This window comes from Anopheles arabiensis, chromosome 2, assembly GCF_016920715.1.
Source record: "Anopheles arabiensis isolate DONGOLA chromosome 2, AaraD3, whole genome shotgun sequence".
In the NCBI taxonomy this organism is placed as follows: Eukaryota; Metazoa; Arthropoda; class Insecta; order Diptera; family Culicidae; genus Anopheles; species Anopheles arabiensis.
In genome coordinates this window covers 96,220,199-96,233,740 of record NC_053517.1, presented here as the reverse complement: position 1 = coordinate 96,233,740, position 13,542 = coordinate 96,220,199, and the positions used below count along the sequence as shown (strand labels likewise).

Here is a 13,542-nt window from a genome sequence, read left to right as displayed (position 1 = left end):
TCGGTCTGGGCTGTATCAGAAGTTGAAATATTTACGATGCATGGCGCTGCTGATCAGCGGCTTTCAGTGCAGCACCACGGTGATGAGTGGTAATTGCACACCGTGTGTAGGTTTAACGATCGCAAACGATCGTTCAGCTTGCACTGCTGGATTTTGCTAGGATGAATTGTTTACCACGGCTTCTACCGCTGCAGTTTATTTGTGAAGTGCAGTACCGGAATCTTGTTGGCGTCTTGGTAGTGTAACTGAAGTAGGTAAATAAATCATACTGATTATGGGGGAACAGAAATAATGTTTAATATGGTGTTACTACCTCTGCTAGTAGAAAACTTTTGATTTAGCTCAGACTATTAAAATTAGCCTTACAACAAGGCCATTTGTCAGATAATTTTGTAATAGTATTACATTTTAGAGTACTGTCTTACAGAAGATCAAACAAATAGTAGGAGGCATACTGCTCTAGGTTCTTTATAGGCAATATGTCCTGAGTTGATGAAATCCAATGAAATTAGTTGACTTCATACAGTGAAGCTGGTACTTTTTCTCGAGTTTGTTATCAGTTTCAAACCTTTAGAATTATTATATCCCTTTTATTGTTTCATTTATTCAGCAATTAACGATGGAAAATTTAGGAAAATAGACATTATCAAGTCCAAGCTTAAAGCGAATCTTAAGCTATGTCTATACAATCTCGTTAGAAAGGACATTCTCTTTCAGATCCTTATAACATGCTGGTCTCTAAAACGTGGTTGTTCGGGACATTGTATATTTTGCAAGTTAATCAGTGTTCTCCATCTTTCAGGGTTTGCTGTTCGCATTTGAAATCATTCCATAGCTTACGATGTTTAATCTAACAAACAGAAAAAAAAAACACAAAGCGGATAATGTTGAAGTAATGAAACTCAGATAATTATTTTACTATATGTTTAGATGAGCGAATATGTATTCGTTTATATTTTAATTGTTAAATAACAATATGCCCTGTAATCCTTATTCTTACACATACTTTTCAAAGTGTTCTTACCAGTTGGTTGGCATTTAATTCGTTGTAAATTATTTGTGACATATAACATCAACTTTCGCTGTTTGCTCCAGTTCTTTCAAACCGACGCTGCGAAGCAGGTGCTTATCTTAATCGATTCCTACGAATCCAGAAACATTCACCCTTTCCCAAAAATAGCTTAAAACACCGTGCCACCTCAAGATCGGTCGTGCAACCGTTTTCAGTCAATTACGAGCTAAAAGATCAACTTACCTGCACCGAAAATCCGTCAAAAGCCACCCAAAATCCCCTGAAACTAATAAACGGTTAATAATCATACTTAAACGTCTGAACCACCGAACCACCTTTCACAAGCACCGTCCAAGGAAAGAAGTTGCCAAGGTGTAGCGAAACCAAAAGAGAGAAATAAAAAGAAAACGCACCAAACCATAACTAACAGGACTTTTCGCCCCATGAGCAGTCATTGCCATCCACACCATTGCCGATGACATACGGCACGGCACTGAGATGAGGTGCAGCAAAATGCACTGGTTTTGTACGAGCGCTCGCGCGCGCGCTTGTGTGTGTGTGCAATTTAACCCTTTTTTGTCACTGCCCCTTTGCCGCGGCCAGAGGCTGCTCGGGCAGTCGCAACTCATCAACGGTTTGCCGTGGCGTGACGACTTTTGGCACACGCCCGCCAGTAGTAGAGTGGCCTCGGGCCAGGTGATTAACGGTGGCGAGAAAATTAAATCAACACGAAATAAAAAGGAGCGAAACAGGTAACTAGGGGCTCCAACCGCGCGTGTGAATGGGCTGGTACTGGGGGCTGGCATACGGGGTGGGAAACATACACACATACTTAACCGCTATCTTTCATTCGCGTGGCATCGTGTTATTTGTTGCAAGGGAGGGACGTGGGAAGGGCAGCCAGCCCCGGCCGCCGTATTAAAGTGCGTGTGCAAAAAGGGTTGGCACACTCAGCCCGGGACCTGAATCTGAATCGGTGTTTCTGTATGAGTGTGTGTATGTTTATCGTCACAGTTGGCATCACCTCGTGCCTTGGCGAAGAGACAGGTCGTGTGCAGGTCGTGCTGTGTTTAAACTGTTCTCGTTGCAAATTGCTTGCATAAGTGTACTAAGATGATTTTTGTTCGTGTTTTATTCCCTTTTGCCCATCTATCTTTCTTTAGCATCCTGTAAGTTTGTACAGTGTCCGGACGGGAAGCGCTGCATCGAAGACCAGAACGCCACCCCGCACTGTGTGTCCTGCGGCGTAGCGGATTGTCGTGCTGATCGATCACCCAAATCCGTCGTCTGCGGTACGGACGGGATCACCTACCCAAGCATCTGCGAGCTGAAACGGCAGGCCTGTCTGAGCGGTCGGGCCATTCCGGTCGCTTACCGGGGAAGATGTGTTGGTAAGTAATCTTCACAAATGCTCAATTTGCTGTAATATATAAGATTTTAATGCTTGAACACATTAAAAAGACGTAAGACAAAACCAGTCAAGTAAAGCAACTTTACAAAGTACGAACACGAACGAACTAGATTGCGACACAGAGATTAACTCTTTTAATGATTTCTTATTAGCCTCACCTTGACTCGATAATCGGGTAACTAAAGACAAGTTATGAGTCTAACTGGAACATAACTCGGATGTTGTTTACAACCTTGAGCTTGTTGGAAAAGTTCTGAAATATTCTCGTTGTACAAACATTCGTGGGAGAATCTTCAAATGATCGTGTCATATTTCTGAGCTAAATATTTAGTTAGTTACCTGTACCTTGCTGAAAAAAGGATAAGTTTATATTTTAACGACAAAAAACAGATACATAAAAATACATACATATACATAAAGCAGGGGCGGTCCCGTGGTACAGTCGTCAACTCGAACGACTCAATAACATGCCCGTCATGGGTTCAAGCCTAGAATGGACCGTCCTCCCGTAGCAAGGATTGACTATCCGGCTGCGTGGTAATGAATTAAGTCTCGAAAGCCTGTATAAGCAGGCATATCCGCGTAGAACGTTACGCCAAATAGAAAAAGTAGAAGAAGACATAAAGCAGTGTTAACGGACTACATCCAGCTGCTTGAGCCCATTTGCCTAAGTAATAGGGTCTTTATTGTGGTCTTGATAGGTAAAGTTGACAAAAACTCGGAGCTAACTCCGATCCAACTCCGAACATTTCGGAACAGTCTCTGGAAGGTAGATCTGTCTACCATTGGGCCTCATCGCGAACGAAAGTCGATAACGGAGTGGATAATTTAGCCGATCGGTTAGCAAAATTCCAATGTTATCCAATTGCGTTTTCTCAATCAGAATCTTCGCTAACCGATCGGTTTGGCAGTGGAGTGGAATGGTGTTTGCCGCCATAGCAACGTGGTTAAAAAGTCGAGCAGTGGGATATGCAGTTGAAAACTTCATATAAAAAAAACCATTTCAGTCGGTTAGCCATATCTACTGCTCCACCCCAGTTGATATAACAGTGGAAAACTAAATAATATTAAAAATAATATTTAAAAGCTCGCAAAAAAGGATGTTTTATCGCTGTATGAGTTATTTAAGATGTTTTATCACTCGATTTAGCTAAAATATTATTTTTTAGAAAATATAAATTTACCTGTCTTTTTAAATAAATAATCAAAACACATAAATTTAGGTTTATAACAGGTCTCTAGTTTTTATAGTTCAAGCTAAGAAATAAGAAACCAAAAAAATCCTTTTCTGCTAATCCTTCTCTTTTATCCAACCTTATGTTATGGCCTTATGGCATGTTAGAATCGGTTCCGACACGTAAATGCAACGATATTGGGAAGACCAGTATTATCACTAGGTACAAGAAATTATAAGCAACTCATATCCGTTGGAGCGGCGAGTTCCGGTCGGAATCGTTTGCGTTGTTTTGCACCTATCGAAGGTGTTGTGCCTACTTGTACCTTCCGGACCATCCCCAAAAACTCAGTGTCGCTAATGGAAGGGTACAGCCCGGGAGTGTTCGGATTGACACACACATCGCTATGTTCCACGTCTCGTGACAAACGTGTCACCCAATGAATTTTTTTGTTCATCCATTTAAACGAATATGTACACTTGAATAGCTTCTCTTCTGAATCACATACATTACAATTTTAACGTAGTTTTTTTATTTTTATCAAATCTGACGCAATCATCATCGTACGTGTGGAAGCACACTCATTGTCGTATCAAGCTCGCCAGTCTTCAGTGGACGGTCCTTGTTCAAGGCATGGAAACGATCGTCCCAGGTGTTGTGCAGAGTGAGGGGGGGGGGATATTTCATCTCTTGGCTTTGAATCAAATACACTTTAATTTTTTTCTTGGGGGAGTGGGGGGTATTGGTCGGAATCCCTCATATATGGGCCCCTGTAGTCTTTGAGTCCCTTCGTCCATGGAGCCTCCATCGTTCATGGAGGCCCGCGATGAGTCTACTGTACACATTATATATGCTGAACTTGATATCCACGGGACCTCCCGCGGTCACTCAGTCCGCTTACCGTTAAATCCACCATTGCGGAGAGGGCGTGAGCGGTTTCGGACACTCCTTATTGCACGGAATAAGTGTACCGCGTTGTTTCAATATATTTTTGCACGAGGGCGTAAAATACGGACGTTCACGGATCCAACGTTCGCGGTGGCTGGAGTTGATGGACGCACATAGTATATGGCACAGGACAAGCGTCAGTGAAGGTGGCAAGCTCAGAAAGGATTCAAACCTCGTCCTCCAGTTCATACGATTTTGTTTCAACTAGACTTGTTCAGCCTACAACCCGTTTTACACTTTACCCGGATTGTTTGAATAGGCCTACAGTCAGTACTGTCTAAGGCCTGGTGTGGATTCTTCACTAGATGGCCCGTAAATAAGCAAAATTTACTATTTTATTCATTCCGCAAAACAACACCTCTAAATGTAAACAAAAGTGTGATTGACAGATAGGCAAAATCAATGGCTACTCGAATCGGAAAGAGTTATCCACCGGTGGAGAAATTATCCACCGGTGGAGAAAATTATCCACCGGTGGAAAATAAATTCCACCGGTGGATTCGAGCAAATTAACCGATCGGATAAATTTTATCGACTTTCGTTCGTGATGAGGCCCATTATCAGGAGCTGTTTCGAGTAGGAATCCGGAATAGCGCGATATCATCCGGAGTCGTCCGGAGTCGTCCGAAGTCGGCCGGAGACATCCGAAATAGGAGTCTACAACGTCGTCTATACAATTCCTGCAGTAAACCAAACTGGTTCATCCAATTAGTCTATAAATAAACTTTACATCTAACTTCCTGTCAAACTATTTTGACTCAGGTCTCTCGTTAAACCAGACAGACATGCCCTTTCCCAAACGAGTGTCACTAATGATAAAGATATTTCACTAATCAGCCGCTGACACCTGTTCAGCGATCGATTTTTTCTATCTCCCAATAAGAATGATCCCACACGCGTGTAGCTCACCTGTAGACTGTCCGCTTAACAAACCACACAACGACATACGCATCGCGCCAATGTCGCTCATCAATTTCATCTCCAACGGCCCCGGCCATCCCCAAATAGGCGTCGCCCAAATAGGCGTCACCAATAAATAAAGCCGCGGTCCAGCGTTTACGCTCCGTTCCGGATGGGGACCGTTTCGCGATTGACCGATCGGTCGCGTCCCACCTACCGATGTGCGCGCCGCGGGCCGCGGATGCGACCCATTTACAGTGTCCACGCGTCCCGCGCACGTCCTGGCTGTCTGCCGCACACTTACTATTACTACAACAACAAAAAAGTCGTTGAAGAAAACGAGCAGCACGAAGCACGGAGAGTGAGGAAGTGCAATGAGTAAACACACACACATACACATCAACCACACATAACTGTCGCCCCGTTCCCGAGAGGCGCCCGAGCGCCAACCGGCCTAAAGGCAAACACTTCTTTCTTAATGGGCAGCGCACGCAAAGCGCAAAGTGTCAAAACAAGATTTTAAATTACTCCAACGACCCCAACCCACACCCTGAGAGGAAATCGCGGGGTGGAATGAGGGGGCAAGGAGGACGCGAAGTGCATCGCGTGCATCGCTGCCGGCGTACCGGTGCGGGGTATTTTTTGTGGCTGCTTTTGTACGATGAAGCGAAGGAAGGTGTGCTGCACCGACTGGTAAGGACGAAGATGAAAAACGCACGCAACCCGCCACCGCTAGCGAGTTGACCCGCTTGTCCAATTCCGATTCTGTCGGCGAATGTGTGTGCACGCGCGCGCGAGTGTGTGTGTGTGTGTCCACGGGGTGCTGCTCACTTTTATCGGTGACTCACTTACATACGCCCTCGGATGCACCCTCGGATATTGGCGTACGGTTGCCGTACGCACCGTCAAGTGCAACGCATTAATAAGTTCGCCTGCCCTGCCCTGCTGCACTGCAGCGGTGCAGCGGGAACAGCAGCAACAAAAAATGGAAATAAAATAAAATAAATAAAAAAAACGGAACGCCTGTCAACCCGTCGACCGCTTCTTTGGTCGTGAGCAGAAAGAGGCGTCGAGAGGCCGTACCAAAGCGCAAGGACTATTAATGTAATGCGTGGTTTTCTTTTCCTTTTTTTTTTTTTTTGGTGTGTGTTAAGAGTTGTGTAATTGGGTTGTTTACTGCTACTGGTGAAACCGTTTTATTTGTCTTTGAAAGCGGTGCAAGCGGTAGCATGTGAGCTGTATGTATGTACGATTTAGGGTCGTAATGTATCAGCATTGAAATTGAGACATTAAATGAAAAAAACGGCGCTATTTTGCGATAAATCTAATTCGTAAATGCATTTACTGCAGTACACACCGAATTCGCACTCAACTACATGACCTACCTTACGCAATGCTTGTTCCCATGTGCACTAAAAATTGGAACAACAGCGAGTGAAAGAAAGCTACAAATTTCCGCTCTACTTAAAAATGTAATTTATGTGGTCTAGGTTACTAAAAACATCTTTTGACCGTTCGAAAAGCATTAAACTACGCTACCCAAAAAAAAAAGCCTAAAATGAGGCCATTTCCTCAATAAATTTGAAACCACCACAAAGCTCAGTGCAAACCAACCAATTTTTAGTGCTCCGCCAATAGGAAAGATAAAGCAGCAGGAAAGCAACTACCAGATAAAATCGCCACAAACAAAACACAGAACTGCAGCCCCAATTCAGGTCGGTGAATGCATCGCGGATCGTGCGCTGATTGCCTGCTGCGCTTTGCCCCACTGGAAAAGGGGAGTTAATTACGTTCGCACGCTTTCTGACACGCTTTCTTTCCAGTAGATGGGATGTGTGCTTGTAGTTTGTTTTGTGTTTTTGTTTGCAGGATAGTTTTTCTCACTATTTTGTTTGGCCTTTACAGCCAGAAACCGGAAGGTGTATTTTGTGCAAGCTCAGATATGTGTTTTTGGGAGCCTTCCTTTGCTTTACTTTCTTCACGGCAAACGTCGACTTACTTATGTGGAGTCGAGCAACACCGAACAGCCTGGCGCATTTCGATTGCCAGCAAAATAACGTAACATATCTTGCCGGGCAACTGCACACGTGAATGATCACAGCCATATGGGGCATTCGTATGGCAATCAATGGAATCAAGGGAAACGCACTCACGTCTAGTGTGCCAGCCGGTGACGTACGTTATCGATGCTGTTGGTTCTAGACAACTTCAACCGAACGCTGTCTGAAATTTGATCTTGCCATTTTTTCTCACCAAACGCTCGCATCCCCGTCTTCCTTGTTTGCTGCTGCTGAGGTGTTTACGACATTGCAACGAGCGGTTGCAACAAAAAAAAAGAATGCACCACCCTGCAGCAAGTAAACCAATCTCGCTCCTACCCTGCCACTGGCGGGCTTCCGAGCTATCAATTAGGCCCGATTGCGTTTCAAAATGCAATCAAACTTTGATCGCTGGTATCGAGCTGCATCGAGCGCGGCGGCGTTCGTGATACTACCCGTTTATTTTCCTCCTCCCGTTGTTTTTGCATGCCCATGCACTGCCGCAATTGACGTAAACTTAGACGGACAGAATTGGGTCGATCGGTGCCGCTGCCGGCACCGGCAGACAACCGGATGACCACGTGCATGCGGAGGCTAGCCCGCGAGCTGCCCGCACTTTCATCGATCCGTTACTGATGAGGGGATTCTAATATGGGTTCATTGGCAACTGCACTGCCAAGGGATAGAATTAGCGCCCGAAAAGGGGAACTGTTAATGCATCTTTCTCACTCCATTTTGGCGTTGAGGGTTTGTTTGTTTTGGATGATATTTTCCGTTTTCAAATGATTTTGCAGTATAAGTATCAATTTTTAAATTCGTAAAACTCACTTGGAAATACTTTTCGAATTGAATTTTGCTCTTAAAGAACATTCCATTTGGTATTAAGTGACCTAGATGTTGATAGTTCCACAACTTGTGTGATATTACTATATGAATTTCTCTCTCTAGATACGAGAGAAACCTCAATATTGCGATATTTTGTTTCAAGTCTTCTTTTCAGCTTCCTCTGTGTTTTGAACGATTATAGCTGAAGCTGAACTCTGATTGCTATCTTCTTGTTTTGATAGTTATTTATCTCCATTAATATCTGATTCTATGAGTCGTCAAATGCCTCGATTGTTGAGTTTTATGTGAAATCTTTTTGAATCTCTTCGTTTTATATATAAATATTGTATCATGAGATCAAGGCCGTGTGAATCGTATATGCTTAATCGTGAAAATCAAACTATTAAGCCCAATCACCATTGAAATATAGTACTGGATAGAATCTTAAATATACACCGTTGATTGATTCATAGCCTATACAGAAACAGCATCTTTATACAAAAGCGCTTAGGCTTCCCTTTGATTCATTGCACAGCAATTTAACAGCGCTACTAAGCGCGTAATGGCTAAGAAGATACGCTACGGCGCTACGTTCGTACGAATAAAACCATAATTACACCCCGGATCGGAATGATTTCTACACATGCCCCCCCGTGCGCATCGTGATGCAATCCAACCTGCAGCACGGCTAAATCCCTTATCTCGACGGTCAGCCGGCAGATGTGTGTCCGTCCATTTTCATTAGTACACGGAACATGATGTGAATTTATTCATGATCTTGCGCGCAAGCTGTTTCCAATTACAGCCCCTCCGGCACTGCACTCTGCTTAAGCGCGCCGCCGAGCCGTAGCCGTAGTTCAATCCGGCCCCGTGGCCCTCAATGTCCTACCTCCAATCCCAAGCCCCTCCTAATCGCTTATGGCAAGCACGCAGACGGCGCCGAATGATAAAAGCTACACATTTAATTGTTACATCAAAAGCTATGTCGCCCTTCGAGGCCCTGTCTTCGATTGCTCCCCTGTTCCTGGCCGAACTGGCCGAAGCCACAGCTGAAGTGCATCTCCGTGTCGCTGCGTCGCTCATCCATGAACGTGCAAGATTCTTCCGCTTGCGGTGCACCGGACCCAACGATTGCAACCGAAGCAGAGGGGAGAAGGAGCACTCGAGAGGTTTTTCAAACTGCAAGATTCCACTCCATACCCCTTTGCGGTGCGTCGGATCGAATGCGAATTCTGCACTCGCTTCCCACACGTGCTGCACACGAGCCCGGAAGGCGCAATGGAAAAGCTCCGGCGAAGCGAAGTTCGGTAGCCAAAGGTAAACTGCGAAGTGCAAGTTCCCTACCCCCCCCCCCCTCACGCCCGGTGCAGTCATGCGATGCAGCTTTGGGGCCTCGGAAACAAATTGTTTTCGATAGCCGGGAGTTTTGTGTAATAACAAAAATTATATAACAACAACGAAATCATTAAGAAGTCTAGACGGTTTGCATGTTGTTGGTTTTTTTTGCTCTCCCCCTTTTCAGTTTCGGTTTCGGTTCGGCTTTTTCTCTCACTGCCCACTGCCTTCGTTGCTTAGCCTCCCGTAGCCTCTGCTGCTGCTGCGTTTCTTTCTCATTTTGCTTCGTTACGGTGTAAAAGTGCATTCGGACGTGCACGTCGGGTGTGCTTGGGTATGCAGTGGGGAAAGGCGCAAAAAGGCTTTCCTCAAACCCGAGTCCGGCTTTCAGAAAGGTCTCCAGGGAGGGAGGGAGCACTACAATGATGGATCGTTCTGCTGTGGGGTTTTAATTGCAAACCGGGATCCCTGTCCCGCCGTTCCCGCCCAGCCGTACGCGTTCCCTGAACAGCCCTGGTACAGCAAAGTGCATCTTCGGGTGACCTTCGCGTTGTGTGGCTGCCATAACCCCGACAGCCTTGCTCTTTTAGCTGTAGCTTTTTCTCCCTTTTGTTTCATTTTCCCTTTTCCCTTTTGCATTCGGTTTGCCTTCTGCCTCCCGTATTGTACCGTAAAGATGGTCAGATTCACCGTTTCCGGATGGTAACTGCTAAGGATGGGATGGTGTGTAGGGGAAAGCGAACGAACGGAGGAAAGACGTTCAAATGCAACCAACTACAGTAACCCGTTGCAATGAGCGGCTGGGTACCGAAGAGCTTTGGTACGAAATTATCCTTTCCTGGCTGCATTTCATTTTTTATTTTTGTGGAAGAAAAAGTGAGATGTAAAGCACGCTGCCTCACGAGTTTGTATGTGTATGTGCGAAACTGAGTAAGATTATATGCAGCTGGGACTCTCCCTGAGTTCCCTTGCGCTACGTTCGTGTGCTCGGGGCTGCATCCGAATTCAATTATCTTTCCAAATAAAACAAAACAAAGACCCAGAGACCCACCAGACAAAACGTGAGCGATTATAGTTTGCCCCCTTGACCACCCTGCACGCGGGCCTTCCTTGCTTTCCTCCCGTCCGAGACCGAGGTCAACTACACCCACTCGCCGGCGGCGGTGGCAAGCAGGCGGCAATAAAAAGTACTACAAATTTGCAACGAAATTGTTGCACTCTCGCACTCTGCACGAAACGAGGCATAATTTTCGACGTGTCCGCTTGCCCGGGTGTCCCGTGCTGTCTCCCGATTTGCCTGTCAGCCAACTGTGTGGTGTGTGGTACCCACCGGTGTGTGGCTGGTCAAGATGAGGCACACGATTAAGATAGCGGCGGGACGATATTGTTGCGTTTCGCCCCTGCCGACGGCTGCTGGCGGGCTGAAAGCGTTCTCCACTTTTGAAGTAACAACGAAAGTCGATGCCCAACGTCTTCCTTCTTGGCGTGTGAAGCTCAGCAACAGCAAATGCACTGGAAAACTTTAAAACACCCAAGGGTTCGTTCGCATCGACGAGCGGGCTTTGTATAGGATGGAGCGTAATTGGGTTGGTTTCGCTGGCAAACAACGATACCAACAATGGACGACCGGGACCGTTCAACGTTGGCGACAATCAATCCCAGCGACATCGTGGCCGAAGGAGTGTGAGGCATATCCTACGGGCAATGTAACATTGTTTCACCGTAACCAGATGACGAAGCAATTAATGTAAACCACTGTTGGTTTGAATGTTTACGCCGTACAATTGTGTTACTCCGATAAGAGCATTATTTGTGCTTTATTTTTGATTTCATCAAAGGTTTAGTAAAACTGAATTATACGGTACTACCTTATTAAAGTCCATTACTTTAAGGATGGTAACTTTGTTGAAAGATCCGGGTGATAATAACGCTTGGTGATGAAAAAAAAGTCTTTAATTGTATACCACATTTGCATGAGGTTCCGTAATTAATGCCATATTCCCTGACCTTTAAACCCGTTTAAGGGCAATATTCTTACGCAGGTGTCAACTGTTTTACTGGTGTGTACAAATTATAGAGTGTATGTGAAATTAAATACAAAGAAAGTTGTATTTGAAGTTGTGCTATTTAAAAAATTCTTGTGATCAACCGAATTGCATGATTTGTAATTAAATAAATATCCTCATTTGTTATATATCCTCAATATACTCATATTTACTTACAACGTTGATTGCATGTTATGCTTTTCAAAACTTAAACGTTTACCACGTTTAATCATACAACAATGTGTGTTTGAAAACTTGAAAGGAAAGTGTCGAATAATTTAAAACTGTCAAACGCTACCAAGTCGGTCGTTTCTGGGGTTGTTATAGTTTATGGAATGTATAACAAACTCAGATAAGAACTTTGTATGATTTAGTTCAAATTCTGCTAACAATCAATCCAAACCACTGAGACAACTACGTCGTACTAGTCTAAAGTGGCGAAGTGAGGACTAAAGCCTCCTCAGTGGCCTTTGAAGTACTAGGATTGCAGTACCTCTATCGACTTTCGGTCTTTATGGCTAAAGAAATCAGCTATTTAGCATTCGTGGATTTAATCACATACTGTTTGACTGGCGCAAAACAGTACCTTCTCGTGTGCATTAGATACAGTTTCAGCCGTTTGGCAAAACTAGTAACTAAGAATAATCTAGCTTAAATTGAGCGTGTTCTCTGTACGGCGCAACCAGTAACTGCCATGGCACGACATCATTTTCCAAATACAATGTTTCTTCTACACTCAACACTAGAAATTATTGCACATTACATTAATGGCAGCATAATTATCGATCTCGGCAAACCCATCGCCTTGCTTCTGATTTAGACAGTCATGCCACCTTGCCGTAATTATTCGTTTGTTGAAATACTTAATTTTACATTTCAATGACAACCCCTTCATCAATTCGGTGGTCGAAACATTGTAAAACGTTACTATCCTGGTAGACTGACAAGAGATTAGCCAAGCTTGTCGATCTTAATGCTTCAAAACCTGTGGAGAGACATTACCTTAGATGTTTGCTACCACGTCATCACGGAAAGGTTAACGGCACAACCCGGTGATTGCAAACCGCATCCTGCACGTGCACAGCCCAGATTTAAACGAGACTTGCTCTGTGGGTGTGTGTACAAAGTATGCTATAAAAAACAGCAGCTCCAAAGTTCCGTTCGCGCACTTTTCTCGGCCAGTGTCTCAGTCTCGCAAGGGTGTCCGGACGGCCCGGATCTATTTCAAACCCTGCGGGTCACCGTCATCAGCGAAATGCACCACCATCATCACCACCCGGGGCAGATAATAACAGTAATTGCAATTGTATCCTCGTATCGCGAGCGTTTTCTTCACCGGTCAGCATCTTCTAGCGCTGCTGTTCCCAGCGGTCCCGCAACTATATTGCACTATTGGCACGCATCTTATGCGCAGGAAAATGAGCATATACCGCTTACAAATTGCGGCGTGTAGGTTTTTTTTTCTTCGCTCTCCTTCCTTTTCTCCTTCCTATCCCTTACATCTGTTTGCATCTGCAATCATCTTGCCACGCTCTCGGTACACCGGGCTCTATTTCAACACCTTTGCCCTTGCAGCACGCTGGAACGCTCGTGATCGCCGACGACGATCCTCGCTGTCCAAGCGCTGCAGGACGGGGATGATCCCGTCGTTTTGCGTGACGCGCGGAGGTTTTCTTTCCTTCTTTTTATCCACATAGTGCGCATAGTAAATGTGTGTGAATTAATTGCACTTATTAGGAAACAAATTACCTGCGAGCCGGGGCCCGTGTTGGCCCCGAGGCCGCAACCGCCTAATGATGGTCGGCCGGTTCTCATAAATCCACAATTAGTCGGGCGTAGAAATCGGCCTCGG

At 45.0% G+C, this 13,542-nt stretch overlaps 1 protein-coding gene across 1 annotated transcript in view; it reads left to right on the top strand.

The window, feature by feature from the left end:
• Positions 1-13,542, top strand: part of LOC120893626 — a 70,845-nt gene that overhangs the window by 44,123 nt on the left and 13,180 nt on the right. The window contains exon 6 of the mRNA XM_040295629.1: positions 2,176-2,403. Coding sequence (XP_040151563.1) covers positions 2,176-2,403 — 228 coding nt within the window. The remainder of the gene's footprint in view (positions 1-2,175; positions 2,404-13,542) is intronic.